This window comes from Ailuropoda melanoleuca, chromosome 10 (genome assembly GCF_002007445.2).
Source record: "Ailuropoda melanoleuca isolate Jingjing chromosome 10, ASM200744v2, whole genome shotgun sequence".
Lineage (NCBI taxonomy): Eukaryota > Metazoa > Chordata > Mammalia > Carnivora > Ursidae > Ailuropoda > Ailuropoda melanoleuca.
In genome coordinates this window covers 90,445,779-90,472,966 of record NC_048227.1, presented here as the reverse complement: position 1 = coordinate 90,472,966, position 27,188 = coordinate 90,445,779, and the positions used below count along the sequence as shown (strand labels likewise).

The window sequence follows — 27,188 nt, the reverse complement described above, 5'->3', positions numbered from 1 at the left end:
GGAGTGTAGCTTTTGATCTTTGTATGTCCAGTGCCTAATATAGTTCTTGGCATTTTTGTTGAATAAATAAATGAATGATTTGAATTATCAAATATGAACTTACTTGAAATGTTGGAGAGACTTGAGTGATGAGGAAAATGCAGAAGAAAGTCTGCCCTATCTTTTTGTTCACTTTCGTTGACTCTGCTGTAAGACCAACCATAGTCTTTTCAGTATTATTTTGGGACTCTTGCTTTTTCATTCGGAAGTAAAAAGCACAAGCAAGAAAAAGGAAAAAGTTCATGAATAAGGGCATAATGTGGTGGGAATCTAGGTTTCTAAAGATTAAAGATAAAAGCCCACCGGGTTTGGGTGCCTGGGTGGCTTAGTCGGTTAAGCATCTGACTGGATTTAGGCTCAGGGTTGTGAGATCAAGCCCCATGTTGGGCATGGAACCTACTTAAATAAAATATGAAAAAAGATAGAACCATGGCAAGACAACTGAGGAAAAGGTGCTCTTCTCCAAAAAAAACTCATCTTTCTCTTATGAAAGTTAAATGTTAAGCACAGAAAAGTCTAATAGAGTAAATCAAAGAATACTTATTTTTTAAATCCCAGTTGTCATTTCATCAGATATTTGTGGGTTATTGTAATTAATATGAATTGATAAAGCACTTTTGCTTACATTATTGCATTTAACACAACTGTGAACCACATACAGAGAGGTAGGAAAATACTGACAGTGTAAATTTAACATGTACGGTATACAAGAGATCCTACAAATCATTAAGAAATGAAAACTTAGGGTTTGGGGGTCTTTTTTTGTAATTGGCAAAGGATATGAATACAGTTCACAAAAGAGGAATTCTAAATGGCCAGTTAATGTTATTCAAATTCACTCTCAGGAAAATGTAGACTAAATGAAAATTTGACTCCTCATTTCACCTATCAGACTGGCAAAAAATTACATTTTAACAAGTGTGCAAAGAAACAGACAATTTTAACCATTGGTAGTTAAAAGTTCCAGTATTTTTTTTTAAGATTTTATTTATTTGAGTGAGAGAGAGAGAGAGACGGAGCCGGGGGAGGGGCAGAGAGAGAGAGGGAGAAGCAGACTCCCCACGGAGCAGGGAGCCAACATGGGGCTGGATCCCGGGACTCCAGGATCATGACCTGAACCGAAGGCAGACGCCTAACTGACTGAGCCACCCAGGCGCCCCATTTCCAGCATTTTTAGATGGCAATTTGATCCACCAAAATCTACCAAAATTCCAGTATCTAGTAAGTTTTTTGAGTCTTTGACCAACATTTCTACTTTGGTGTACCTATCCAACAAAAATATTTTCACATGCATCCAAAGCTATAAGAACAAGTATGACTGAAGTATTATTTATAATAGCAAAATGAATGTAAGACTCTAAATGGTATCAATAAGCAAATATTTAATAAGTTATTATACCCTAAGTGTTGTACAGCTGTTGAGGTCAAGTAAAATAAAGGTCCTACAGGAATAGATTGGTAAGATACGATGTTAAATGAAAAGGCCATTTTATAAAACACGTTTACAAATATTTGTGGAGTATGCATGCATTTTTATGTAAGCTTCTAAAATGCCTAAAAAGAGGGGCGCCTGGGTGGCATAGCGGTTAAGCGTCTGCCTTCGGCTCAGGGCGTGATCCCGGCGTTACGGGATCGAGCCCCACAACAGGCTCCTCTGCTAAGAGCCTGCTTCTTCCTCTCCCACTCCCCCTGCTTGTGTTCCCTCTCTCACTGGCTGTCTCTGTCAAATAAATAAAATCTTTAAAAAAAAAAAAATGCCTAAAGAGGTCTAACAAGATAAATGCCAATTCTTAGTGGTGTTTTGAGAGGATAGGGCTTTTAAAAAAAAGATTTGACTTCTTTAATTCTGTACATTTCTGTTAGCTTAGTTGTCCAGTAGCTTTTATGTAATTTTTTTAAAGTTATCCAAAATGTGCTTGTGATACAATAAATAAGACAGAAACCAGATCCTAATCTAACTTCTATTCAGTTTTTCTCCTATGGTTAACTGCCTTTCTGTGTTAACTTTTTAGGTCAGTAATCTTTCATTGTGCATAGCATTTTCTTTCCATTTAGCAACAAATTAGGAATTGTTATTAAAATAAACTCAACAGGGGCTCCTGGGTGGCATAGTTGGTTGAGCATCTGACTCTTGGTTTCAGCTCAGGTCGTGATCTCCGTGTCATGGGATCGAGGCCCATGTAGGGCTGGGTGTTCAACGCAGAGTCTGCTTAAGACTCCCCCTCTCCGTCTGTCCCTCTCCCCCAGACACACACACACACACACACACACACGTGTGCTCTCTCTCTCTCTCTCAAGTAAATAAATCTTTTAAAAAATAAAATAAACTCAACATATCCTCTTGCAACTGGGAGGCAACGTTTTTATTGACAATTTATGATAATTTATATGTTTTCAAGTAGTCTAAAATAGGAAATCTTTTGTCTTTACAGAAACTACCTTAACATATTGACCTAACATAGGATTTTGCATTTATTGGATTTGTTTTTTGAAATTATGCAGGGCATGCACGCTCAAACCAAGACCTGCCAATATACATGGGCCACCCACTAAGAAGTCCATCCATTGTTCTCATTCTCAGTGGCCACTTCTGTCCAAGTGGAAGAAAAGGGTATTAAGGTAGTCTCACTCCCCATGTAGCTTTCTGCCAAGCAGAGCTTTGGATTTCTGCACTTCTTTATTATTATTCTTTCATAGTGGAAGTAACTGGACTAGGACCAAATGGTTCCAAGCTGTGACATTTGTACGGGATCATTGAAAGCTACCACTGAACTGTCCAAATTTTGATAAAAGCGAATATTCTGGTCTTTTCCTCCTCAGAGTTAGCACTCTAGTTTGGAATGTTGCTTATAAAAGGTTATTATGTTTTCTTTTGAACTTTTCATAAGCAGCTTAATAGATGGAAGGTTTTATAGTTATTATGGTATTTCATCTGAAAATATTTTTGAAAATGAGACCTTGCAAAGGATATGAATGTTCCTGTCTAAACTCATTAAACAATACTTCATGCTGATTTCCTGCTTTCTCTCATTTGAGACAATTTTGCTCTATTTAAGACACTGTTTAGACTGAAACAGATCCTTTGTATTTTTTAACCTTTCAAGTATAATTGGCAATCTGCATACCAGAAAAATAATTCTGTAGACTCAAGATTTAGTATTAGGGTTTTAAAACTTCTTCCATAATTCTGTCTTGCTAACTTAAAGTTGATATGCCTTTCTTTCTTGTTTCCTTTACATATTCTACCTTTGATGTCTCTGTGTAAAGGTGGTGCGAGGAGTCGATTTGAGGAGAAGAGTAACGCTACTGTGGGACTATTTTTACTTCTTTTTGGTTAGATCTGCCCCCCTTGTGAACTTATCTGTGTCATTATCTGTGCTCGTATTCAGTGTCTTAGAAAGATAATAAGTTACTGAGTACTCTGCCAAGTGTTGAGTTAAATGCTATACATGTATCTCTCATTTAACCATCACAACAATCTTTGGAAATAGAGTTATCATCCCTGTTTAATAGATGAGGAAACTAAGCCTTGGAAAGGTTAGTCTGCATAACCAGCAAAATGCAGAACTGGCTGGTCAGTTTTGAATTTAGATCTGTCTCAAAAGCCCATGCCCTTAATATCTTCATGTCCTGCCATCTCCCAGAGCATTCCAGGAGGAAAGCTTTCTCCGTGAAAGCTACAAAAACATTTGCTCATTTCCTCATTTTATTATTTCTTCATTTTTTTCCTTTTCGTACTTTTATGATGGAAATGGTTATAGAAAATGCAAAAACCACTCATTGAGTGTTTATCTAGCTTTGTAGAAATCTACTGTCCAAGGGATGTCATTTGTACCTATGTCACTGTCCTTTGTAATTCCTTTGCAGGAAAGAATCCTTCCTGGGTTGGATCCTTCACAATTTGCTTACATGGGAATTTTGATTCATTGTATTCTTAACATTTCTAATGCCCTGATATCTGAAGGGAAGAGTGTTTTTAATATTTTAAATATAAATTCTGCTTATCTAAAAGAACAGCATCTTGTAACTACAAATCCTAACTACTTTAACCTAAAAATCTTCTCTTCAGAGTCTTAGCACTGTATTACTTTCTGGTGTGTTTCATATTCCATTTTCCCGGAGTGTAAGTTCTATAGCTTCTACAGTTTGAGGCTAAAGAAAATTTCCAGAAAATACAAAATAAAGAAGCATAAACACATATGCATGCACCTGATAGTTTGTTTTGATGCACGTGTAGTTTTGGTAATACAAGTATTTTATAAAGTGGTTTTCCTTCCCATTATAAACCAGATTTTATTTGGTAGTGATGTGTTTCCTTGTTTGTGTTCAAAGGGCAGCCATTCTACAAAAGTGGAAGCTGTGGTCAGAACTCTGATGAGAATCCAGCTTAGAGACCCAGGCGCCAAGGCCCTCGTCTTCTCAACGGTACAGTGAGCATTTTCATCCTGAGTCTTAGCTCAGACTGGCTTTCTGTCTCTGCTCAGTTATATCTGAGAACTCATGTTCATTATTCACCATAATATAATTGAGATTTAGAATTACTGCTAGATTTTTCCATGTTCATTTTTCCATAGGATAGAATTATTTTTAGAGAAATTTGGTGATGTTTTGCAAGGCATTTTCTGTTGCTACGTTTCCTGTTAATATGTTTTATGAGGATTTTCTAATATTAATATGTTCAAAATTAGAATCTCTAACCTTGAAAGTCGCATTTCACAAATGAAATTGGTTTTTGGAGAAAAAGAAAGTTAAAGTAAGCCACTGAATAAAATACCAAGTAAAAATTCTAGTTTTTTATTTTTATAAGGTAAGCTACTATATCCATTAAGCACTCCATTTATTTTCTGTTATTTATGTTTATCTTATTTCAGTTCCCAAAGACACCCATGTCTTTTATCCTGTCTTTCACCAGCATTTGACTTAAACAGAAAAAAAAAAAAAAGCTACCATTTTGGTAGTATGAAATAATATCAGTGGAACCACATTTGAAGGTTTATTTTTATGTTTCTTAATTCTGAGGTGCAAAAGTTATTTAGATTTAGTCCCTTTTCAACTCCTTTTCTTGCGATAGCTTTGTGTAAATATTTGTTTTCTTATTGTTTTATGTGTTCTAGTGGCAAGATGTGTTAGATATTATTTCAAAAGCCCTCACTGACAACAACATGGAATTTGCTCAGATCAGTCGTGTTAAGACATTTCAGGTATGTCGAGATTTTTCTTGCTTTTCTGGCGGGGTGGATTTAGTCGCAAACTGAAACTGCTTTTAATAGTTTACTGCATGTATTGTCTTGTGTAAGGGTTTCAGTTACTGATTCATTATAAAATGAACTTTCAAAAGCAAAGTAGAGAAACTGTAATTATTTTCTATCCATTTATACCCATAGCAAGATCATTTTTTTTAAAGGTCTTCTGAGATGGCCTATGATACACCTGTTGAATGGACAGGGCCCTCATGCTGGGATTAGGTCTTCAGGACACTGCGCCAGGCAAAGCCCTAGATGGTCAAATTCCTTGTGCTACACTCAGCACAACAAGAGGCGCACACCCTAGGAAACAAAAACACAAAGAGGACCAAGTGAAAATGTCGCAGATCCATGTCTCTGATCTCATCCTCACTCTGACACACTCATTCTCTTTCTCTCTTTTTCCTCCAAGCGCATGTAGCTTAATTTGCATACATCATGTACATGTATCTTGTGCTTCTACTGTATCATAAAAAACAAGAGAGTTTATGTGATACTTCTCATGAAGTCAGGCAACAAGTTTACATTTTCTAAAATTGGTAATTTTACATTTAACTGTCTTAATTTTACGTTTCACAATGACCTGGATTCTGATAGGCTTCGTAATATGAGCTATAATATACTGCTCTTACTTTTAAGTGACCCAAGTAAAATTTAAATGTACCTTTCTTTTTTTAGGAGAACCTTTCAGCATTTAAACATGATCCTCAAATCAATATTTTGCTGCTGCCCCTGCACACAGGTTCTAATGGATTAACTATCATTGAAGCAACTCATGTTCTCTTGGTGGAGCCCATATTGAACCCTGCCCATGAGCTTCAGGCCATTGGGAGGGTGCACCGAATTGGACAAACAAAGTAAGGGCTAAAATTAGCATCAGTTAAATTTGCTTCAAGTTTCTAAGATACAAATCACTGTTTAAACTCTTCATTTATGTTCATTATAACCTATTCATTTTTAATCACGTCTTTATTAAATTTTCAGGTGTATGACCAAAAAACGTATTGAGATTTCTAAACCGCCATCATCCAAACATCAAATCCCCTAATTCTCCCAGATCTTTGTCTTTCCTCCAAAAACTACCTGATCACTTCACCAAAACAGTTTTGTAAAATATTTAAGATAGCTGCAGAGTTGAAGGCATCCATCATGACTTTGAGAAGAATTGATTTTTGATTGTCTAAATTAGCCTGTATTTAAAAAAAGGCATATCTCATTCATGACTCCTTTTTAAATCCTTCTCCTTAGAATAAGACTGTCCCTTAGGTCTATTCTAAGAGGTAATTAGATTTCATTTAGGCCCAACCTGATACTGTGCCCAAACCTAATAGTGAATACTGTGTAATATCTACTACTTTTATTCAGATACCAGAATAGACAGTTATCCTTCATAAGATTTCCTAGATGTTAGATGCCTTGAGTGTTTAAAAAAATCCACACTGAGTACTCATTAAATAAATATCGAGTGGCAACTGTATGTCACTTGTTGTGCTACATACTGAAGACTCAAATTGAGTAAGACATAGTCTGCTCCCCCAAGGAGGTCACTGTGCAGTATAAGAAATATTGCAGTAGAGTGTGCAAAAATATAATAGAAGTATTGTGGTAATAAAAGAAGGGAGCGATCGGTTGTGCCTAGAGAGTCAGGGAAAGTTTCATTAGGTTGAGTCTCGAAGGAATAATTATTTCAAAGCTGGGCTAGAAAAGGGTGCTCACATAGCCAGAGAGAGTCGCATGTGCAGGAACACAGAGGAGATAAACACCATTGTACTCCTAGGGACCAGAAGGAGTTTGGAATTGCTGGGGTATAGAGTATGTGGAGAGGAGTGACAGGAGATGCCATCTTGTATGACCTACTCAGAAAACGGGACTGCTCTGTAAGCAATGGCCAGGCGAACAAATGAGGACTTTAATTTTCAGCAGGAAAGAGACATGTTCATCAAACAAACCTGTAGTAAAATATGGCAAAGTAATATAACTGTAATAAATGCACACTTGTTCCAAGTACTATCGAGTGTCATTTAAAATGCAGTTATATCTTATTTGGTGGTTTTTCTTTGTTTTTTTTTCTTATATTTTTAAACATTGCTTTCTTATCAATGTTTTCCAAAGCATAGACTGGATTCAGCTCAGATGTAAGACCACAGTCTAAAAAGCCATTCAACACTACTTGACAATCCTACTATGCCTCCCTAGTAGATAGATTTTTCCACTTTCTGAAGAGACTATCTTAAAAGTCTTCTATAACTTCCTGCCCCACTGATGACAGTCTTGCCTCATTACATGGAAAACAGATAAAGTCAGATTCAAAGCATCTCATCTTTTCATCACCAACTTGAACAGTCTACCTGCATCAATACCCATATACTTCATTCAGTAAATTTTTATTGAACACCTTCTGAGATACCGTCATGGAACTTAAATTCTAGTCACGACAGTAGAGACACAGACGGTAAACAATAGCATAAGTAAAAGATACACTATGTTAGGATCTAGAAAAGTAGAGCCGGGTAAGGGAGGATGAAGAGTGCACTTAGCTAGGGACCCCTGAATGGCCCAGTTGGTTAAACGTCCAACTCTTGATCTCAGCTAAGGTCTTGATCTCTCTCTCTCTTTTTTTTTTTTTTTTTTTTTTTTTTTTNTTTTTTTTTGTAAGTTATAAGTACATTTGGCTGAGCAGAGTGGCATGCAAGGTTTTTTTTTGTTTTGTTTTGTTTGTTTTGTTTTGTTTTGTTTTGTTTTAGAGAGGGAGAGAAAGAAAGGGGGAGGAGCAAAGGGAGAGGGAGAATCTTAAGCAGGCTCCACAGGCCTCAAGACAGAGCTCAGTCTCACAACCCTGAGATCATGACCTGAGCCAAAATGAAGAGTCAGGAGCTTAACCCACTGAGCCACCCGGCATTCAAGATTTTTATGGGGAAGTTAACATCTGAAAGGGACAAGAAGCCTTGCAGATATCATGGGGAATAGCATTCAAGCAGACAGCACACTCAGTGCAAAGACCCTGACGGGAGTATACCTGATACGTTTGAGGAAGAGCAGGGAGCCAGAGTTGCTGAAGCAGAACAAGCAAAGAGTAGAGAGGTAGGAGATGAACTCAGGGAGCCGATAGGAGAGGGGATTTTATAGGGCCTGGGAGGTCCCTATAAGGACCTTGCTTTCACTGTGTATGAGATAAGGAGCCAGCGGAAGGCTTTGAGTGGAGGTGCAGCAAGTTCTAACTTCAGTTTTGAGAGAATCATTCTGAATGCCATGTTCGGGGGCAGGGGAGTAGCAGCAGGGAGAACAGTTAGGAGGCTGTTGTGTCGTCCTGGTAAGAGCTAAAGGCGACCTGGACCATGGTAGCAGCAGTGGAAATGGGGAGAAGTGGTTAGGTTCTGGACGTATTTTGAGGGTAGAACCAACAGTTATGTGTGGACAGACTGGACATGGGATGTGAGCAAGTCAAGGTCAGCACTGTGTTTTTGAACTAGACAACTGGAAGGATGAAGTAGCCTTCAGCTGAGCTGGGGAAGACTACAGGGTAGAGCAGGTTTGGTGAGGGAAAACCAAAAACTTATTTTACATAGAAATTTGAAATGTTTATCTGATATTTATTACACAAATGGCAATAGCTGTTCTGTAATTGGATATACAAGTCTCGAGCTCAGGAGAAGTCTGTGCTAGAGATAAATTTGAAAGTCAACAGCATAAATGGTATTTTTAAGTCACGGGACTGAGAGAGATTTCCTAGGGAATAGGTGTAGGTAGAGAAGAGGACCAAGGACTGGACTCCAGAGCACACCAAAGTTAAAGGCTGTGGGAGAAGAGAAGGCACCAGCCAAGGTAACAGATAAAGATCAAACAATGAGTTGGGAAGAAAACCAGAAGAAAGGTTCCTGGGAGTCAAGTAAAGAAATGTAACTCAAGAAAAAGGATATGACCAATTATATATCATGTACTGTTAAAATGTCAAGTAAGATAAAGATTGAGAATCGACCCTTCAATTTAACAGCATGGAGATTGAAACCAGTTTTGGTAGTGGTGGAAGCCATGGCCTGATTTGAGTATAAGAGAGAATAGGGTTTTATTTTTTTATTAATAAACATTTATCTAACAGAGAGGGGTTAAGTAACTTGTCCCAGGTCACATAGCTAGCGAAAGTGTTGGCGGGTTTCAGACGCCGCTGCTCTGCCTCCCCAGCCCTACTTTTAAGCGCAGTGCACTCCTGCCTCTAGATCGCTGGTAGGACTCGTGTTTTGAGCAGTTTTGCTGCAAAGAGCAGAGAAAAGGAAGAGTATGAGATCAAGAGGTTTTTCTGTTGTTGTTTCCTTTCATGTGGGAGAAGTAATGGAGTGATTCATTAGAAACGGAGAGCTAGTGAAGCAAGAGAGAGGGGAGAGCGCCAAAATACTGCTCCGATGCAAGCGCTGGTTGTAGGAAGGGGTGTGGATAGTTGTCTGTAGCAATAAGCCCGAAGGCACAGTGTGTTCCTTCCCTTTTATTACAGTGGGAGAAGCGTCCCTTTTCTTTCAAAACCCAGCCATTCCATATTCTCAAGGACATTCCTTTTGTAATACATGACCGCATAAATATGTCTTAATATCATGTCTTTAAAAACACTCTCGTACATTCCACCTCCACCTCCAATTCCTTACCCCTCCTCTCTCAGTCTTTCTCGTTGGGTTTTTGTCCTCACTGTGCCCCTGAAATGAGGTTCATAATGTTATTAATGACCTACTTCTTGCCAGTGGTCCCTGAGGGTTCTTTCTGTTCTCATCTACACTTGCTGGATGAGCTTATCCAGTCCCAGAGCTTTAAGTAGCATTGATATGTGGACGACTTATGTCCCCAGTCCAGACAGGCCCCTTCAGCTCCTGTCTCAGACTCACATACCCAGTTCCGCTGCTTCACACTATCTGGACTCCACCTCCCCTTGGATTCCTAGCTAATGGAAAACTCAGGTTTAACGTGGTAAAAGAAAGTGTACTCCTACTGTGCTCCCACCCACCCCCGGCCCTCGCCATCTTATCATCTGACTCTCTTCATCTGTTGTTTTTCAGACCATAAATCTAGGACTTTTCCATACTTCATCTCTTTGTGCCCTATATCCAGACCATCCCTGAAGTCTTGCCAACTCGACCTGTGAAAGATATTCCAGACCTTCTGCTACTTACTGTTTCCACAGATACAACCAAAGCTCAGCCCACCCTCTTACCTGGACTGCTCCAGAACTCCTTAATTGGCTTCTCAGCCTTCACTTTTGCTACCTAACAGTCTACCCCCCGTGCAGCAGCAAAAGGGATGTCTAAAGTATAATCAAGTATAAATCATATCACACATAAAACCCACAGATGGCTTTCTCTCATAACCATGATAAAATCCAGGTTCCTGCCATGTTGGTCCTGCAGACCCTACACGATCTGCTCCCTGCCCACTCTCCAGTCTCACTTCCACTGTCTGCCCCTCTGTTACAATGCTAGGTTTCTTTCTGCCCTTCAAACATTTTAGACTTGTTCCAAGCATGTTCTCTTCCCAAGAGCTTGCATTTATTTACTGTTGCTTCTGTTTGGATGTTCTTTCTGCTTCTTGGCTTAGCAGCTTCATTCCCATCAGTCATGTTTCATCTCATGTCAGCTTCCTTGTGGCATTATCTGTACCAGCCAGTTGATGTGTTTATTGTGTGTCTCCCCTCATTAGAATATTAGTTCATTAAGACTAGTTTGTTTTATTCACTGCTGACCCCCCCCCAGCACCTTGATTGGTATTTGCCACAGTGGGCACCACGTGACTGATGAATATAGCGTATAATATGTGAAGTCTTATTTGTTCTAATTGGTTTTAAGATGTTTTTAAATTTATTATTATGTACCTTCTAGACCTACTATTGTACACAGATTCTTAATTAAGGCAACAATAGAAGAAAGAATGCAGGCAATGCTGAAAACTGCTGAGAAGAGGTAGGTAACAGTCTCCTACAAGCCCATGGATGTTTCCTTTTTATTTAAGATTATGCAGGTGTCTGGGACTTCTTCAGTTAGATGACCAGATACTTTTTAAAAGCAAGACAGGACATTTTACCTATCTAAAATTTCCCAGTTAATGCTCTGGACATCCTATATTTGATTTCATTTATTAATAGGGATTGTAATGTTTAAAAATATTTAAACTGCCCTACATTTCTTTGCCATATTGGATTACTTTTTAAAGAAATCTATCTTTATGCCCACCCTAAGAGCCTTAGTCTGATATCTATAAAAGGAAACTTACTTTCCAAAGTGTTGCTTTATATATCACACGTTAGTCACATGCACATAGGAAGAGCTGGACTTAAAACTCAGCTGGTGATTTTGATAATCATTCCAAAGTCAGAACAGAAGCAGAGAGACCAGAGTAGCCTTAATTTTAAAAACTTAATTTTAGAATTATAAAACTTTCTAATATTTATTCCATAATTTTCTTCAAAGTCTTTTTGAAACATAAACCAGTGCTTTACTGCATTCTTGGGAGATAGGTACGGTTGGCAGATAGAGAGGAGCGATTGCCTTGGGGACATGTCTCTACAGAAGCCCTGTGCATAGCACAGAAGCAACTTGAAACCAGTGATCTCCTTCCACTGGTGGTTTATGGGAAGGAAAGAGTCTACTGTGAAAGCTGTTTGCATCAGACATGAAGGCTTTTTATTGTCGATGTTGTTTCCATGTGTAACAGAATTCAGCAATTACAGTTAAGCTGCTTAAATAACAGAAGAGCTGTTGAAATTCTCTTGAAATACACTAACATTGGGAAGTAAGAAGGCAAATTCTAAAGTGAGAGCCTTAGCAGCAGTTGGCATAGGTTTTGTTTCTTTGTTTTAGGAATTGTGGAGAGAAAAGACATTTTATAACAAAGTCTGAAAGTGCTATACAGAAGTCTTCACTAATTTTGACGAGATGTAACAATGATCCCATCATTGACTTTGTTCTTGGAGGTTCTTGTGGCTTATTTACAAATCCTGATGAGGAAATATGTTTTTATATTATAAGAATGTTCTTATATCATTATGTCTTCATGTTATTGTAGGACTAGAGCAAAATATAACACAAATGTAATCATTTATTCCTTGATTTCTTTCTAACTCTACTCACTTGGAAAATCCTACAGCCACACAAACTCATCAGTGAAGCATCCAGAGGCCTCCGTCTTAACCTTGGCTGACCTGGCAGACCTGTTTACCAAAGAAACTGAAGAACTTGAATGAAATACACTTGATTGAATCCACAGACTTTAATGTATTTACATTTTTCATAGCTTATAGGGCAAAGTTATAAGTAAAAAAATCCAGTAGATGTCAGTAAATACTGTTCTTCATCGAATCAATTTCTTTCCTTTTTTTAGTTGTACGGCGTCCTAGTAGTTACTGAGTCCTTTCCAATTATCTTGTTTCCAAAAGATCCATAAAGATTTCTAATTTTACACTCCTAATGAAACATTTATTTTTGTCCCAAAGAATAACTGTATCTGATGAGGCAAGGGAATTAAGAGAGGTAACGTGTATTTCTCTTTTGGTAAGATCAGTCTTAAAAAGAGTTGGAAAAGGGAGAGAGTAAACTGGTCTAGTTTCATATCACCTAGTATATTTGACCCACTTAAATCTAAGTTTTGGAAGGGCCTTCAGTATCTTTAGCACATGATTCACCAATATCTTGGTAGTAATATTTTAAGTAGATGGTGAATTATATTAACTCCTAGTTATTTGAGTAGCTTTAGACTATAACTCCATGCATAGTAACTTTACAGTAATACAATTCCTAACAATAAGTTAATATTAGACAAGTATTTATTTTCTCTGTATGTTGCTACTAAAAGTTGAAACATTGAACACTTTTCTTATTTCTATGAGATGTTAAGTAGTGTCAGTGTAAGCAGTGAACTTTAGCATTTTAAGTGTATTCATGTTTATTGTAAAATTATCAAAACTGCTTTCTTTACTTTTAATTTTCCTTATTGTTTTTACATATTTTAAGATTGATGTATCTGTAAATATTGCAATTTTTATAATTTTAGTTTTTGATCGTTATAACATGGAAGTATGGCAGGGTTTTCCTTTTTTTTTTTTTTTTTACCATTATCATACTGATGTCTTGGATTCTTTTCCTTTTCCATGTCCTTGGGAAACTAGCCTTTTAACCACTAGTATCTAAATTTGTGATAATTTGTTATTTTATTTCACTAAGACTTCTCTCAAGGACTAGTATTTGATCTTTGGAACAAGAGAATGTCGTATTTACATAAGCAAATAATTGCAACGGATAACAACTGAGTGTTTCTTCTTCTGTGAAGAATTAATGGACTTTGAAATCACTAAATAAGGAGTAGCTTGTTTTATCCTGGCCATTTGATGTAATACAAATGTTCTTGTTTTGTTTTCCTTGAGCCTTCCAAGTTTTAAATGACCCTCAGGACTCATTAGCTCCTCCTTAGCTGCCCAGAAAACTGTAATGGAAATATCCCTTCTATCACATTGTCCGAGAAGCTTTGGTGCTTAGTTCAGGTGCATTTTCTTATTCTAGGCTTATAGGGTGACATAATTCAACTGAAGAAAACACACACACATTTTTGGTGCTTATTCTTCGGTTGAAGGAAGATATGCATTGATTCTTTTATATGAAATTAAACAAAACTATTATTTTTGTAGCTCTTTACATATTATAAAGAGCTTTCCTGTACATTCACATTCAGCTTTAATTTGCCCAACAATCCTGTGAAGTTGATGTAACTGATATCATTCCTGTTCTAAAGGTAGAGAACCAAGGTTCAGAAATACAGAAAACGGTGCTTGTGACACATAGCAAGGAAACAGTGGAGCCCAGGTGCCCTGACTCCCAATCTCATGGTCTTTCTCTAAATCTTATGTCATGCTGAGATTCAGAAGGCCCATGGTTATAATTTAATGATGAGCATATTTCAGTATTTCTGTTTGTTTCCTAGTATTCCTTTTTGAGCTAAAGTTTTAGGGAAAACAATTTGATATGCTTCGATTTTGTAAAACAGGAAAAAAATATATATGTAAATATACCTATCTGTACTAGAAAAAAACTGTTCTTATTTATTTCTGTAAGATATCATTAATTAAATAAATATTTTAGTGGAAATTGAAATTTGGGGACTTATTGATTTCTGAGCCATATTACATACACTATAATTTCTTGTTTTTTATTTTGGTCTCTCAACAAAAGATGTCAAAATTGTTTATACTATAGAATTCTGTATTTTATAGACATTTATTATTTCTTCAAAACAGTTGTGGCAGTTCTTCCAGACAGTTGTTCAGAACAAATAAACAGATCTAATCCCCACATCTTCTTGGCTGCAAACAAAGGACTTTCTTGTTTTCTTCTTCCATCATTTTATATTTTCTGAACTATCACTCTGCTCACAGATCGTTGTCCTGAAGCGGGTGTTGCACTAATGAACCGGTGAGAAAAAATGAGATCGTGCCAATTGTTAAGGAGCTTAAATGTGTTTGGCTCTGGGGAAGCATTCCCTGCTACATGAATCCAAGTGAGCTTATTAGGACTGAAGAGATGGGGTAAATACATTGTGAAATACATGTGCCTAATTCCGTGATCCTTTCTTTGCCTCAGACCCAGATAGCTTCCCTGTTGATTGCAACTTCAGCTTTTCTCTTGGTGTGTGATTGCGGCGGAGTGGTCCATGTGTTTGGTTTTTTAGGGATTCCTCCTTTTCATGTCATATTAAGAACAACAAACTAAAAAACTTTCGACATGATAATTGCACATAACCACAAATGCTTTATGAATAACTATCAAACTCACAGTACTTATCAAAATATTTAGGAATGGAATTGAGCAATGCAAGAGTAATTAGTCATCAACTTAAGCTGCCCTTTCAAGTGGACAAAGGAACCAATTGTCTTTTAAATCTTCTCTCATTTGCAAGATTTAGCACATTAAAGATGTAGTGTGCTTGAATTGTTTATTAAACTACAGAATAGCCTTTCTGAAATGCAAAAATCACCCATGCTAAATGACCTCTGGCTTAAATAAAAAGTATCTTTCAGGGGCATCTGGCTGGCTCAGTGGGTAGAGCATGTGACTCTTAGGGTCGCGAGTTTGAGCCCCATGTGGGGCGTGGAGCCTACTTAAAAAAGTGTCTTTCAATTTTTCTAGAATTTAAACAACATCCCTCCAGTAACATGTCATTTCATAATTTTTAATTGACATACCGATATAAAAATGAAATGTCATTAAAACAGTACCGTACAGGCAATGCACTTTGAGCCCTTCTACTCTGGTAAAGGAAATCTAATCTTTAATAGTATTTCTTCAGGGTGGAACCAATTAACTATATTTTATAAAATTTATGAGAATCTCCATGTATCTCTGTTACATTGTGAAGCCCACAAGAATGTTATCACATTAAGGGTTGAATATGAACCACTTGAAAGCCGCCTTTTAGAGGAGTGTGCGGTAATTGATAATCCAAGGAGAATTCCAGGTCTTGTGATAGGTATGCAGTGTTGCATCTGAATTCTAGAACATGCAGTATCACACACAGAAAATAGCATGAGAATTTACATCTTCCCTTGCCTTCAGTCAGCCTTTTCAGGGACACACATACCTTGTCTTTGAAGGTCCCACACCATCCCTTGGACCCTGTTCCATTATTTAGTGTCAGTGACTGAAGACTCATTTTGTTTGTTGAAACTGACCTTCCTTCATTATGTTGAAACTGAGTCCTTTGTACTGCAGCTTATGCACGCAACTTCTTTTTCTTGCGAACTAGAAATAATATTTAGCCTCCTTGGGGCGCCTGGGTGGCACAGCGGTTAAGTGTCTGCCTTTGGCTCAGGGCGTGATCCCGGCATTATGGGATCGAGCCCCACATCAGGCTCCTCCACTATGAGCCTTTCTTCCTCTCCCACTCCCCCTGCTTGTGTTCCCTCTCTCGCTGGCTGTCTCTCTCCCTCTGTCAAATAAATAAATAAAATCTTTAAAAAAAAAATTAAAAAAAAAAATATTTAGCCTCCTTAATCTGTATGATGATCCTTTGTATAGGTGTCTATTGTTATTAAATTGTTCAGTAATTTTTTCTTTCTTCCTATCAAACAGCTCATCCCTTCAGTCTTTTCTTAAGGGTCCCCCAAAGCCCTTTGGTATCTTTGTCTCCTGGAAACCTGTTCTTATTTATGCTCCACATCCCGTTCAGATCTGTGATTTGTATCCCAGCACAGTTCTGAGCATTGACCCCTCCAGTGCCTTCTAGAGCAAATATTTGTGCCCAAATTTCCTTGGAAATCTAGTTTCTCCTCACTTTATTAATAATTTATTTAGAGTATGTCTATGGAGATTACTTGTGTTCATTTGTTTGAAGACCATTAGTTTCTATTTACCGCATCCCTCATTCTGTACTCGGACCTACAATGGCTCATGTGGCCGGTTTCCTGTAATCACACGAGTGCTACGTCCAGTCATTTTTTCAGTCTTCATAAAAATCTCCATTGACTAAGATGAGAGCATTATTGCCTGTTGATTGTGTTGAAAATATTTTCCTTTCACGAAAAAATGTCTTTGGTAAATGCAAACCTGTGTTTAAACAGAGAATGTATTTTAGTGCCTGATCTGGCCTTATCGTATCAGGATGTTTATCAGTGATTAATTATTAAACTCTTAAGGATCATTGTGGAATGTTGTATTTGCTTAAACCTTCCTCAGTGCTTCTCACTTTTTAAGTCTCTAATTGCTAATCAGGTTAGTGCTTTTATTCTGCAGGTGACCATTCTGCCCGGCTTCCTACTAAGTTGCTAAGGACAACTCAGATAAACAGACATCTAATTTATGCAGTAAATCTTTTAAAGGGATGATTATTTTTACTCAGTCTTTCTCTATGCATAGAGCAAAAGATTAGCAAGTTTTCTTAAATGGTTTTGGTCTTTCAAGCATTAAGATAAAGATCTTTACTCAATAAACCACTTTTTAATTCTCTTCTTTCTTCCATTGTTCCTTCCTTTCTTCATATCTGTTCTCTTCTTCCTCAGTTTTGAGACTGTAAGTCTCTGTATCAGAAAAGTAGTTTTTAGGTAAAAGGGTACTTACCAGACTCCTACCCAAACACTTCTAACCCAGAGTCAGTAGGCTCCTGGGGAGTGGGGGGGTGGGGAAGAGGCTCCTCCGACAAGCTTCAGAGGGCGACCCCCCCACACCAAATTGTATAGTTCACAACTCCCTGGAGAAAGTACATCGCACCTAGAGCAGCCCAAACTAATGACATAACCCATATAAACAAAAGCCCTAAGGCCCTCAATAAGTTTGATACATATGCAAACCCTGAGACCGAAAAGTTTGAGAAGAACTACAATAGCCTATTTTTGAAGTATCTTCAGTTGGAGACTTACTTGTTCATTAAGATTAAGGAAGGGAATGGCAAAATTTTTCTAGCCGTGCTTGTAAGTTTGCTATGTGTACATTTTTATTGATCACAGTCAGAAGTTTATGGTAAAAAATCTACCCACACAGCAGCAACAGTATATGCAAGTCTGGTGGATCTTGCACCAAATATAACAAGGAGTTCCATTTAATTTTGCATCATGCATTGTTAAAAAAAAAAAAAATGGTTGAGTTGCTTCTAACAGCTGACTTTTTAAACCAAAAGCTCTCTCCATATGAATAGAAACTGAAACACTGATACTCGTTCAGTGACTACTTCATGACCACGGAGATAATTCTCACCTGTGATGCCGATTTGTATGAGTCACCTCTGCTAGGCCAGTCTCAGTCATTCAATCAAATATTAACCTATGTGTTGCTGTGAAAGTGTTTGGTAGGTATGATTAAAGTCCATAATCAGCCAACTTAAAGGGAGATTATTCTAGATGACCTGGATGGGCTTGATTCAATCAGCAAAAGGACATTTGGAGCAGAAGTGAAACTTACCATTTGGACAGCGGCTTCCATTCATGCTTGAGCGTTCCCGCCTGCCCTACAGACTGGACTCGCCGAACCGACCTCCACGATCAGAAGCCAATGCCCTGCAATAAATCCTTTAATAGATCTCTCCTGCTGCTTTTGTGTCTCTGATCGAACCCTGACACACCACCTTTGGGTGCCGCTTTTAAATAGCATTGTAATATTTCTTAGAAACTATACCCAAAAATGTTTAGACATGCCCTAACCGTTTATATACTGGATGAAGATTGCAGGGGCGGGGGGTAAGGCTTTTAAAATGAGTATCACTGGCGTCCATGATGGCCTCTAATGTGGCACTTCACATTCCAGAAACAGGCAAGGAGATCCATTAAGGTGTGGAAAGAAGATATTGGAACTTATATTGAGTGGGAGGATTATTTATAAGAAGAGAAATTAAGTTTCCTTTTATTTATGCAGATCGACAGTGACCACCTTATTCCCATCCATATATATGGCAGTCACATGTCACCTATGTAAGTGGAGACGGGAGCTCTTGTACATCAGGTAAGGAAGGATGAAGAGTTTCATTTTTGGATGAAGATGTTGGTGGGGAGAAGCTAGTCACCGTAGCTACTAAATGCAGAGGAGGGCTGTATAGCATAGGATTTTGAGTATCCACAAGAAAGAAAGTTTGGAACATGAAATAGGTACTCGAAGGAGATAGTGAATCGTTTCTGAAAGATTTTAAGAAAAGGCAGGGATTTTTATCTAACTGCAAGTGAACTCGAAGGTTCTTTTAAGTCCTTTAGTTACATAATTACAGTATTTCCCATTTTAGGTTTTTATTTTCTTTCTCCCAAAATGCATGGTGTTAAGCTCCAGAATCTCTTTACCCAAGTGAATAATAAATACCCAAAAAAAGCGCACTGCTATTTTATCAAGAATTCAATGATTTCAATAGAAAACGCATCACCTTCCATTGTGTGTGCAGTAAATGGGGGGGGGGCGTTGAATTTAATTCATTGGAATAACTGATAAACACGGTTCACATCAGAGCAGAGTTGTGAGGGCGGCTGAAACATTTGCAAAGATCCTGCCCACTAAAGAGCGCTGGCTAATAAACACTGAGAAATCATTTCACATTTCTCCTAACTGTACTATTCCTGTGTATTCCATATTTGGTAGTAAGTGCTGTTTGATTCTTATTGATTTTGATATCAGTAACTGTTACACTAACTTTCATCTCTAAGATTTATTTAATATTGTGTTGAGCTGTTTGGGTTTTTTTTGGATTCCCGTGAACCCAGCTGTCAAAAAAACATGGTAGCTCTGCCCTGAAATCACAAGGCATTGTCTGTGTCACAGATAGAAAGGGGCAGTGGCTCTGTTGAGAAGGCCACCTTCCAGCATAATAAAGTGATGTGGTTTTGGAATATAGGTGAGGTCCGGTGGGGTGAGGTCCAGAGCCGACAACCAAGAAAGAATTCTTCAGACGTCTTTGGTGCAAAGTGGTGGCTTATTAAAGCCCGGGACAGGACCCGTGGGCAGCAAGAGCTGCTACACCAGGGTCTTGAGGAGTGGTGATTAAATACTGGGAGTTGAGAGAAGTAAGGAAAAGGGAGGTTTCAAAAGAACTTTCATGTGCTATGGAGGACTGACCTACAAGATACCAGAGGTCTTGCCATTGTCAAGTTAAGGTTGCTTTCCCCTCTAGCAAGGCATTAACATTAAGATAGTTGGGAGATTCCTAGAAGAATGTCACACATGTCCCACCCTGGAGTGGGGGGTGGGGGATGGTTGTAGGGTGTCCGCTTGTGCCTTGTTCAGCCATCCTTGTGCTCCCTCATCATAAGGTATTACTGGGTTTCTCTCACACTAGTGTCAGGAAGCAAGAATTTTCTGTTCCCTTTAAGATCTTTCTAGGTGGACAAAGAAATAGACATGAGACAACAGGAGAAAGTCAAATTTATTTATTTTTTTAAGATTTTATGTGTTTATTTGAGAGAGAGTAGGTGTGTGTTTGGGGGGGTGCAGAGGGAGAAGGAGACTCCACCCCCGCCCCGGGCCAAGGAAAGCAGGGATTTCCCCACTTAGGGGCTGGGATTTCCCCCCCAGGACCCTGGGATCGCGACCCGAGCTGAAGGCAGCCACTGAACTGACTGAGCCACCCAGGAGCCCTGATTAAGTGAAATTTAATCTCAAGTATATGGGGAATCCACACAGACATGGAAATTCCAAGACAGGCAAAATGAAATATATATGTCATTCTGAACTAAGGAGAAGGGGTTTGGGGTCCGGACGTCAGAGGGATGAAATGCAATTCACAGGAAAATGAAAAAGAGTAAATGTTTGCTGGGCCACTGAGCAACAAGGGGACACAAAGGACTTTAACCAAACAGGCCTCACCCAGTTCACAGGATAATGTAGTTAGCTATGGTGATCGCTCTCTCCCTGGAGTGGGTCCTCTATCTAAATTCTTTTAGACAGTAATGAGAGGGAAGTAAAGAGCGTTTCCAGAATCTGCTGGGGTTTGATTGCTTTTTAATTCAATAATCTTTGTGCCAAAATGGCCCATCTTGGGGAGGCCTGCCCTTGGCCCCTATACTAGACAAAATCATGGGTTGTTTTCTTCTCCAGTTGGAAGCAAATTCAACCTTAAAAAGCACTGATATTCGACAATAAAAAGACAACCCAATTTAAAAGTGCTCAGGATTTGTGTTTTTTTGGTAGACATATTTTTATTTCAAAATGAACATTGAAAGCATAAAAAATTTAAAAGTTCTATAAAATTACTTCAAAAATATCTTGTGTATTTGGTATTGCCACAATATAGTGACACTACATGTGTGGCCTCAAAAATGATTTATCAGGTAGTCAGTACAAATAGTAGCATTTTAACTTTGCAGGGATTTTTCCCAGCTTTAGCAAGAGGAATAATTGACAAATATGATTGTATATCTATTTAAAGTGTACCATTTGATATACATACACACTGTGAAATGATTACCAAGATAATTAACACCCCCATCACCTCACATACTTAATCATTTGTTTGAGTGTGTGGTAAGAAAGCTTAAGATCTCTTGTCAGCCAGTTACAAGTACACAGTACTGTATTGTCACCTATAGTCATTGCGCTGTACTTCAGAGCCTCAGAACTTACTTACCTTACAACTGAAAGTTTGTGCCTACATCTCCCTTCCCTGCAGACAAAGCTATGTAAATGGCCAATAAGCACATGAAAAGACAGGTCATGATCCTAGGGTCCTGGGATTGAGTCCCGGGTCCTGGGATTGAGTCCCGCATCCTGGCTCCTTGCTCAGCAGGGAGTCTGATTCTCCCTGCGGCCTGCTCTCCCCCTTCTTGTGCTCTCTCACTCTCTCTCTGACAATGAAAGAAAAGAAAGAAAGAAAGAAAGAAAGAAAGAAAGAAGAAAGAAAGAAAGAAAGAAAGAAAGAAAGAAAGAAAGAAAGAAAAAAAAAGAAGGAAAGAAGGAAAAAGAAAGGAAGAAAGAGAAAAAGATGATTAACAGTATTAGGGAAAATGCAAATCAAGTGCAAATCAAAACCATAATGAGGGNGAAAGAAAGAAAGAAAGAAAGAAAGAAAGAAAAAAGAAGGAAAGAAGGAAAAAGAAAGAAAGGAAGAAAGAGAAAGGGAAAGAAAGGGAAAGCAAGAAAGAAAGGGAGAAAAAGAAAAGATGATTAACAGTATTAGGGAAAATGCAAATCAAGTGCAAATCAAAACCATAATGAGGGTTTGCAGGAGGGGAAGAGAGGGATGAATCAGCAGGGCACAGAGGATTTTTAGGGCAGTGGAACCATTCTGTAGGATACTACGATGGTGGCTATGTTACTACACGTATGTATACCCGTAGAGTGCACAACACTAAGAGTGAACCCCATCTAAGATAAATCACGCTGAGAAAGACAAATATATTGAAACAGGGCAGCTAAGGCAACCCCATGAAAAACTGCTTTATTTGCTGCTTTTCCTGCTTGCATTCTCCCAGGAACTACACTGTCGCCTTACCCACACCTTATAGCGCAGAGAGCATATGTCTTCCTTGTAAAGGTCAAGGATTTACTCATTTCTTCGGAGTCTTTTAGCACAATCTATGGAGTGATCAGGCAGGGTCGTCATGAAGGTTTTCTAAGACCACTGACTCACCAAGACCCCTGGCTGGCTTCAGAGCCTTCCTATATTGCTGGTGGGAATGAAAAACAGTACAGCCAGTTTGGAGAATAGTTGGTTCGTTTCTTTAAAAAGTTAAACATCCACTTACCAGCTATGCCACTCCTATGTATTTACTAAAAAGAAAAGAAAATATATATCCATACAAAGATGGACATATGAATGGTCTGGCATTTCTGCAAATTGTCAAACCCAGTTTCCTTATGACTCAGCAGTTCCGCTCCTCAGCCTACACCTGCCGTCGATTGCTACGGCTGCCATAACAAAATACCACAGAGGGACTGGCTTCCACCAGAGAAATGCATTTCTCACAGCTCTAGAGGCTGGAATTGGAAAGATCAAGGTGCTGGTAGGTTTGGTTTCTTCCGAGGTTTCCCTTTGGTTTGCTGACAGATGCTTCTCCCTGCGCCCTTCACATGGTGTCTCTTCTGAGTGCCCGCACCCCTGATGTCTCTTTCTTCTCAGACACCCGTCATGTTGGCTTCCAGCCCCACCCTAAAAGTTGTTACCAGCATTATTTACAGTAAGCAAAGTGGAAAAAATCCAATGTCCCATCAAATGACAAATGGATAGACTTACAATGATTGTATATACTTACGTGTATATACTTAAAATGGAATATTATTTGAAGATAAAAAGAAATGAAGTACAGATAACATGCTTTTACTAAAGGATGAATCTTGAAAACATTAGGCAAAGTGAAAGAACCAGTAAGAAAAATCGGCTACGCTTCTATTTATAGGAGATACCCAGAGTAGTCATCTATGGAGTCAAAAAGTACATTTGCGGTTGTCTAGGCCCTAGGAGAGGGGCTGGGATACACGGAGCGACTGTTGATGGGTATGAAGTTTCTTTATAGGATGGTGAAAATGTTCTAAACTAGGTCTTAGTGATAGTTGCACAACTCTGTGAATATACTAAAAAACACCGAGTTATATACTTTAATGGCTGGATTTTGTGGTATGTGAATTATATCTCAATAAAAATATTTTAAAACATTTTTTAACATAGCACAAGCTTTTTTTTTAAAGTCGTTTGGCATGCAAAGGGTTTGGCAAAACCTATTCTAAATTAAAACAAGACAGTGTTGAAAATATCATGCACACATTGTAGAGAATATTGTGCACTAGGCCTTTGAATCACAGTGATACCTGGAAGCCACAGTTTAAATGTTGTAGCCTCTAGTATTACTGGCTCTAATTGATACTCATCTGAATAAATAGCTATGGAAATGGAATGACTAAACAATATAGAGATCAAATTCTTAGAAATAAGGTGACTATTATCTTTCAAAAATTCCCTAACCTTGATAGTGCTCTTCGTGAAAAGCCTTAATCTGGCACATTTGCCATTTTCCACTAAAGAATCCTATGGTCTTCTTTTTTTGTTTTTTTTTTTTGTTTAAGATTTTATTTATTTATTTAACAGAGAGAGAGAGAGAAAGAGTACAAGCAGGGGGAGCGGCAGGGAGAGGGAGAAGCAGGGAGACGGAGAAGCAGGCTCCCCATTGAGCAAGGAGCCTGATGCAGGGCTCGGTCCCAGAACCCTAGGATCATGACCTGAGCCAAAGGCAGATGCTTAACCAATTGAACCACCCAGGCACCCCTCCTATAGTCTTTCAACCCAAGTAATGATGAACTAATAATCATGTAACCCCAAAGTGATGTGTTTGCCCCATCCTAGAAATACATCATAGTGCCAATCTACCTTTTGCATTCAAATATTGACTTGAACTGTTGAACTATGAGGCTCAGTTAAAGGAATGAGACAGTGATATGAGCTATAGAATGAACCGAAAGCAATGGCATATATCAGAGATTCTTAATCTCAGCACTATTGACATCATGGGCCAGATTACTCTTGTGGGGGCTGTCCTGGGCATTATAAGATCTTTAACAGCCCCCTAGATGCCAGTAGCACATCCTAACCCCCAAGTTATGACAACCAAAAATGTTTCCAGACATTATCACATATTTCCTAGGGGGCAAAATTGAGAACCACTGCCATAAGTCAAGGAAGACTTCGCGAATTTTCATGGTACTAACACCGCATACCAAAAGAAGAAACTCATGTTTGATTTCTACTTTAGTCGTATAAGCTCTGTTGATTTGAAATATCCAGAATATTGTATAAAAAGCAGTTCCGTTGATCTTACTAAATTTAGGTGACCATATTCTTTGCCAGTTTTATTTGGAAGATTATCATATTTTGATCTAAAATTTGAATCCAATCCTGAAATGCCAGCTTGGAGCCACAGAAGGAATGAATGTTTGTATTATAGTAAAAGACTGCCCTTGGATACTCATAAATGGAAACATTTTTTTAAAAAACAGGAATGTAATTTTATGAGTTTTGCTACATGGTAAAAGATTTGCTATGGACAGTTTGCAAATACACTCTTTGTCTTTATCATTAAGGACACCAACTCAGCACAGTAGAACTCACTTTCATTGTCCTTCTCGCCTACCGGTTAAATCGCCTAAGAATGAAGGACATTGTCATTTAAGCTTTGATACATTGTCATTTAAGTTTCAACACATTGTACTTCAAGGGTTTTAATTGAACTTACTGCATCTGAAACTATGGTATGGATGGCATCTGCCCACACATTCTGATATAGCATAACATTAATATAATACTACTTTGTGACATTAATTTTCCTACTGAAAAGTCTTCACCTGCCTCACAAGGACCATAGACCGGATGGTCTTTTAAAAGATGGGATGAAATGGTTGCTAACTATCCCGCCTTCCTCCTTCCCAGCCTCCCAGCCTCCCTGCCTCCCTTCCTTCCCACCTCCCATAACAAGCATCACTGAGACACTAAAGCTAATATCCCACCCACCCTTTGTAATTACACTGCAGGCAAGCATGCACACGCTGGCCTCTCCTAGTAGCCGGATGGGAGGCTTTACCAAGGCTGCCCAGAGTTCACGTCCATGGCATTGGCTACAGATGGCTACTAAAGACATATAACATCAGGAGCAGTAAAAAACAAAATACACTTCTTAATTGGAAGTTTTGTGAACTAACAGTGTAATTATAAACCTACTGGCTGTTTTCTGTATCTCAGTAAATGGCACTCCATCTTTCCCTTGCTCAAGCCAAAAACCTTGTGGTTATCCTCATGTCTTTTTCTTCTCTCACCCCTCACATCCAATCCATCAGTTCACCCTCAGAATGCATCTGGACTCCAAGCACTTGTCATCACTACCATAGCGAACACCTCATCCCTGCCGTGATCCTCATAACTGGGTTATTGTGACGGCCTCCTAGAGCCTTTTCCCAACACAGACCCCAGGGTGATCCTTTTAAGACATACGACAGATAATGTCCCAGCTCTGGGCAAAGCCCTCCAATTGTTATTCAACTCACTCAAAGAGAAAACTAAATCTATATGAAGGCTGGAAGGCCCCTGATGATCTGAGCCTCTGTGGCCTCTGTCCTCATCACTCACACCCCTCCTCTATCCCTCTGTTCTATCCTTGGGAAGCTTCTTGTATCTATAACATGCCAAGGATGTTCCCTCAGGGTGTTGAAATGGCTGTTCCCTCTGCCTGTACTGATCTTCCTCCAGGTATTCATATGGCCCCCTGCCTCACTTCTTGTGAGCCGCTGCTCCCATGCCAGCTTATCAGTGAGGACATATCAAGCATTCTGCACAAAATTGCACCCTTCCTATCCACCACTGTCATTCTATCCCCCTTATTCGTTTTCCCCAAGCTCTTATCACCACCTGACATATATTCATTTTATCTATTTTTTTCTGTCTTCCTTGATAGAAAATAAACTCCCTAAGAGCTGAAATTTTGTTTGCTGTTATAGCCCAGCACCTGGTAAACAGTAGGAGCTCAATAGCTCCTTATTGGAAAAATGAATGAATAAGATCTTGTCTTACCATATTATAGATGGAGCTGGGATTAGTACTATTCTAAAGAGTTCGCATAGAAATTGTTGGGTTTAAAAAAAAAACATCAAAAGCTTATAATTTATCTCATTGTTCCCTAAAGTAGAATATGGGATACATTTTCGGTATTATGGATTATAGTTTCTTGGACTAGTTCCTGCTAATTAAGGCTTTGCCTTATAATCAATCATGGCTTCAGCTTCAACCATAACATTTATAAATGACCCCCTAATCTTTATTTCCACTCTTCAACTCTCCTTCTGGCCCCAAACCCTTGTTTCTAACTTGCCTTTGAGTGTATCCAGCAACACCTCAGTTTGGAGTAAAGCTATTTGAGCTCTTGAATGATCTGACTTTATCATTAACAAGTGGGGCTTCCCTGAACAAAACAATGATTCTTTCAGCTTCCTCATGTGTGAAATAGAAAGCTGGGTTAGCTCAGCCACTCTCAGCAACATACTGTTATATTTTGGTCACTAGAGATAGTTGGGATGAGATGAGAATTATGTCTAACCAAAGTCTTTATTTTCCGTACTCTAGCTGGACGGCCTAAAATTCCACAAATAGTGCCGGAACAACTGGACATCCACATGCAAAAAAAAAAAAAAAAAAAGAATCTGGACACAGACCCTATATACTCAACAAAAATTGCTCAAACTGGATCAGGCATAAATGTAAAACTCAGAATTCTAAAACTCCCAGAATATAATCTAGGAGAAATACAGAGGAACTTGGGTTTGTTGAGTTTTTAGAGACAACACCAAAGGCACAATCCATGAAAGAAAGAATTGATAAATGTGCTTCATTAAAATTAAAATTTTTTGCCTTGTGAAAGACACTATCAAGAGAATGAAAGGACAAGTGACAAACCAGGAGAAAATATTTGTAAAAGACACATCTGATAAAGAACTGTTACCCAAAATA

The 27,188-nt window shown here is 38.5% G+C and overlaps 1 protein-coding gene across 2 annotated transcripts in view; it reads left to right on the top strand.

Annotated features, from left to right (window-relative positions):
* Positions 1 to 14,398, top strand: part of SHPRH (SNF2 histone linker PHD RING helicase) — an 89,590-nt gene extending 75,192 nt beyond the window's left edge. Inside the window, exons 26-30 of one of the 2 annotated variants that reach the window (XM_002922791.4) lie at positions 4,372 to 4,464; positions 5,154 to 5,240; positions 5,961 to 6,139; positions 11,138 to 11,218; positions 12,402 to 14,398. In XM_002922791.4, coding sequence (XP_002922837.3) covers positions 4,372 to 4,464; positions 5,154 to 5,240; positions 5,961 to 6,139; positions 11,138 to 11,218; positions 12,402 to 12,498 — 537 coding nt within the window. In that variant the 3' untranslated portion in view covers positions 12,499 to 14,398. The remainder of the gene's footprint in view (positions 1 to 4,371; positions 4,465 to 5,153; positions 5,241 to 5,960; positions 6,140 to 11,137; positions 11,219 to 12,401) is intronic. The other variant, XR_002143414.2, reaches the window with a different exon arrangement.
* The last annotated feature ends 12,790 nt before the right edge of the window (positions 14,399 to 27,188 follow it).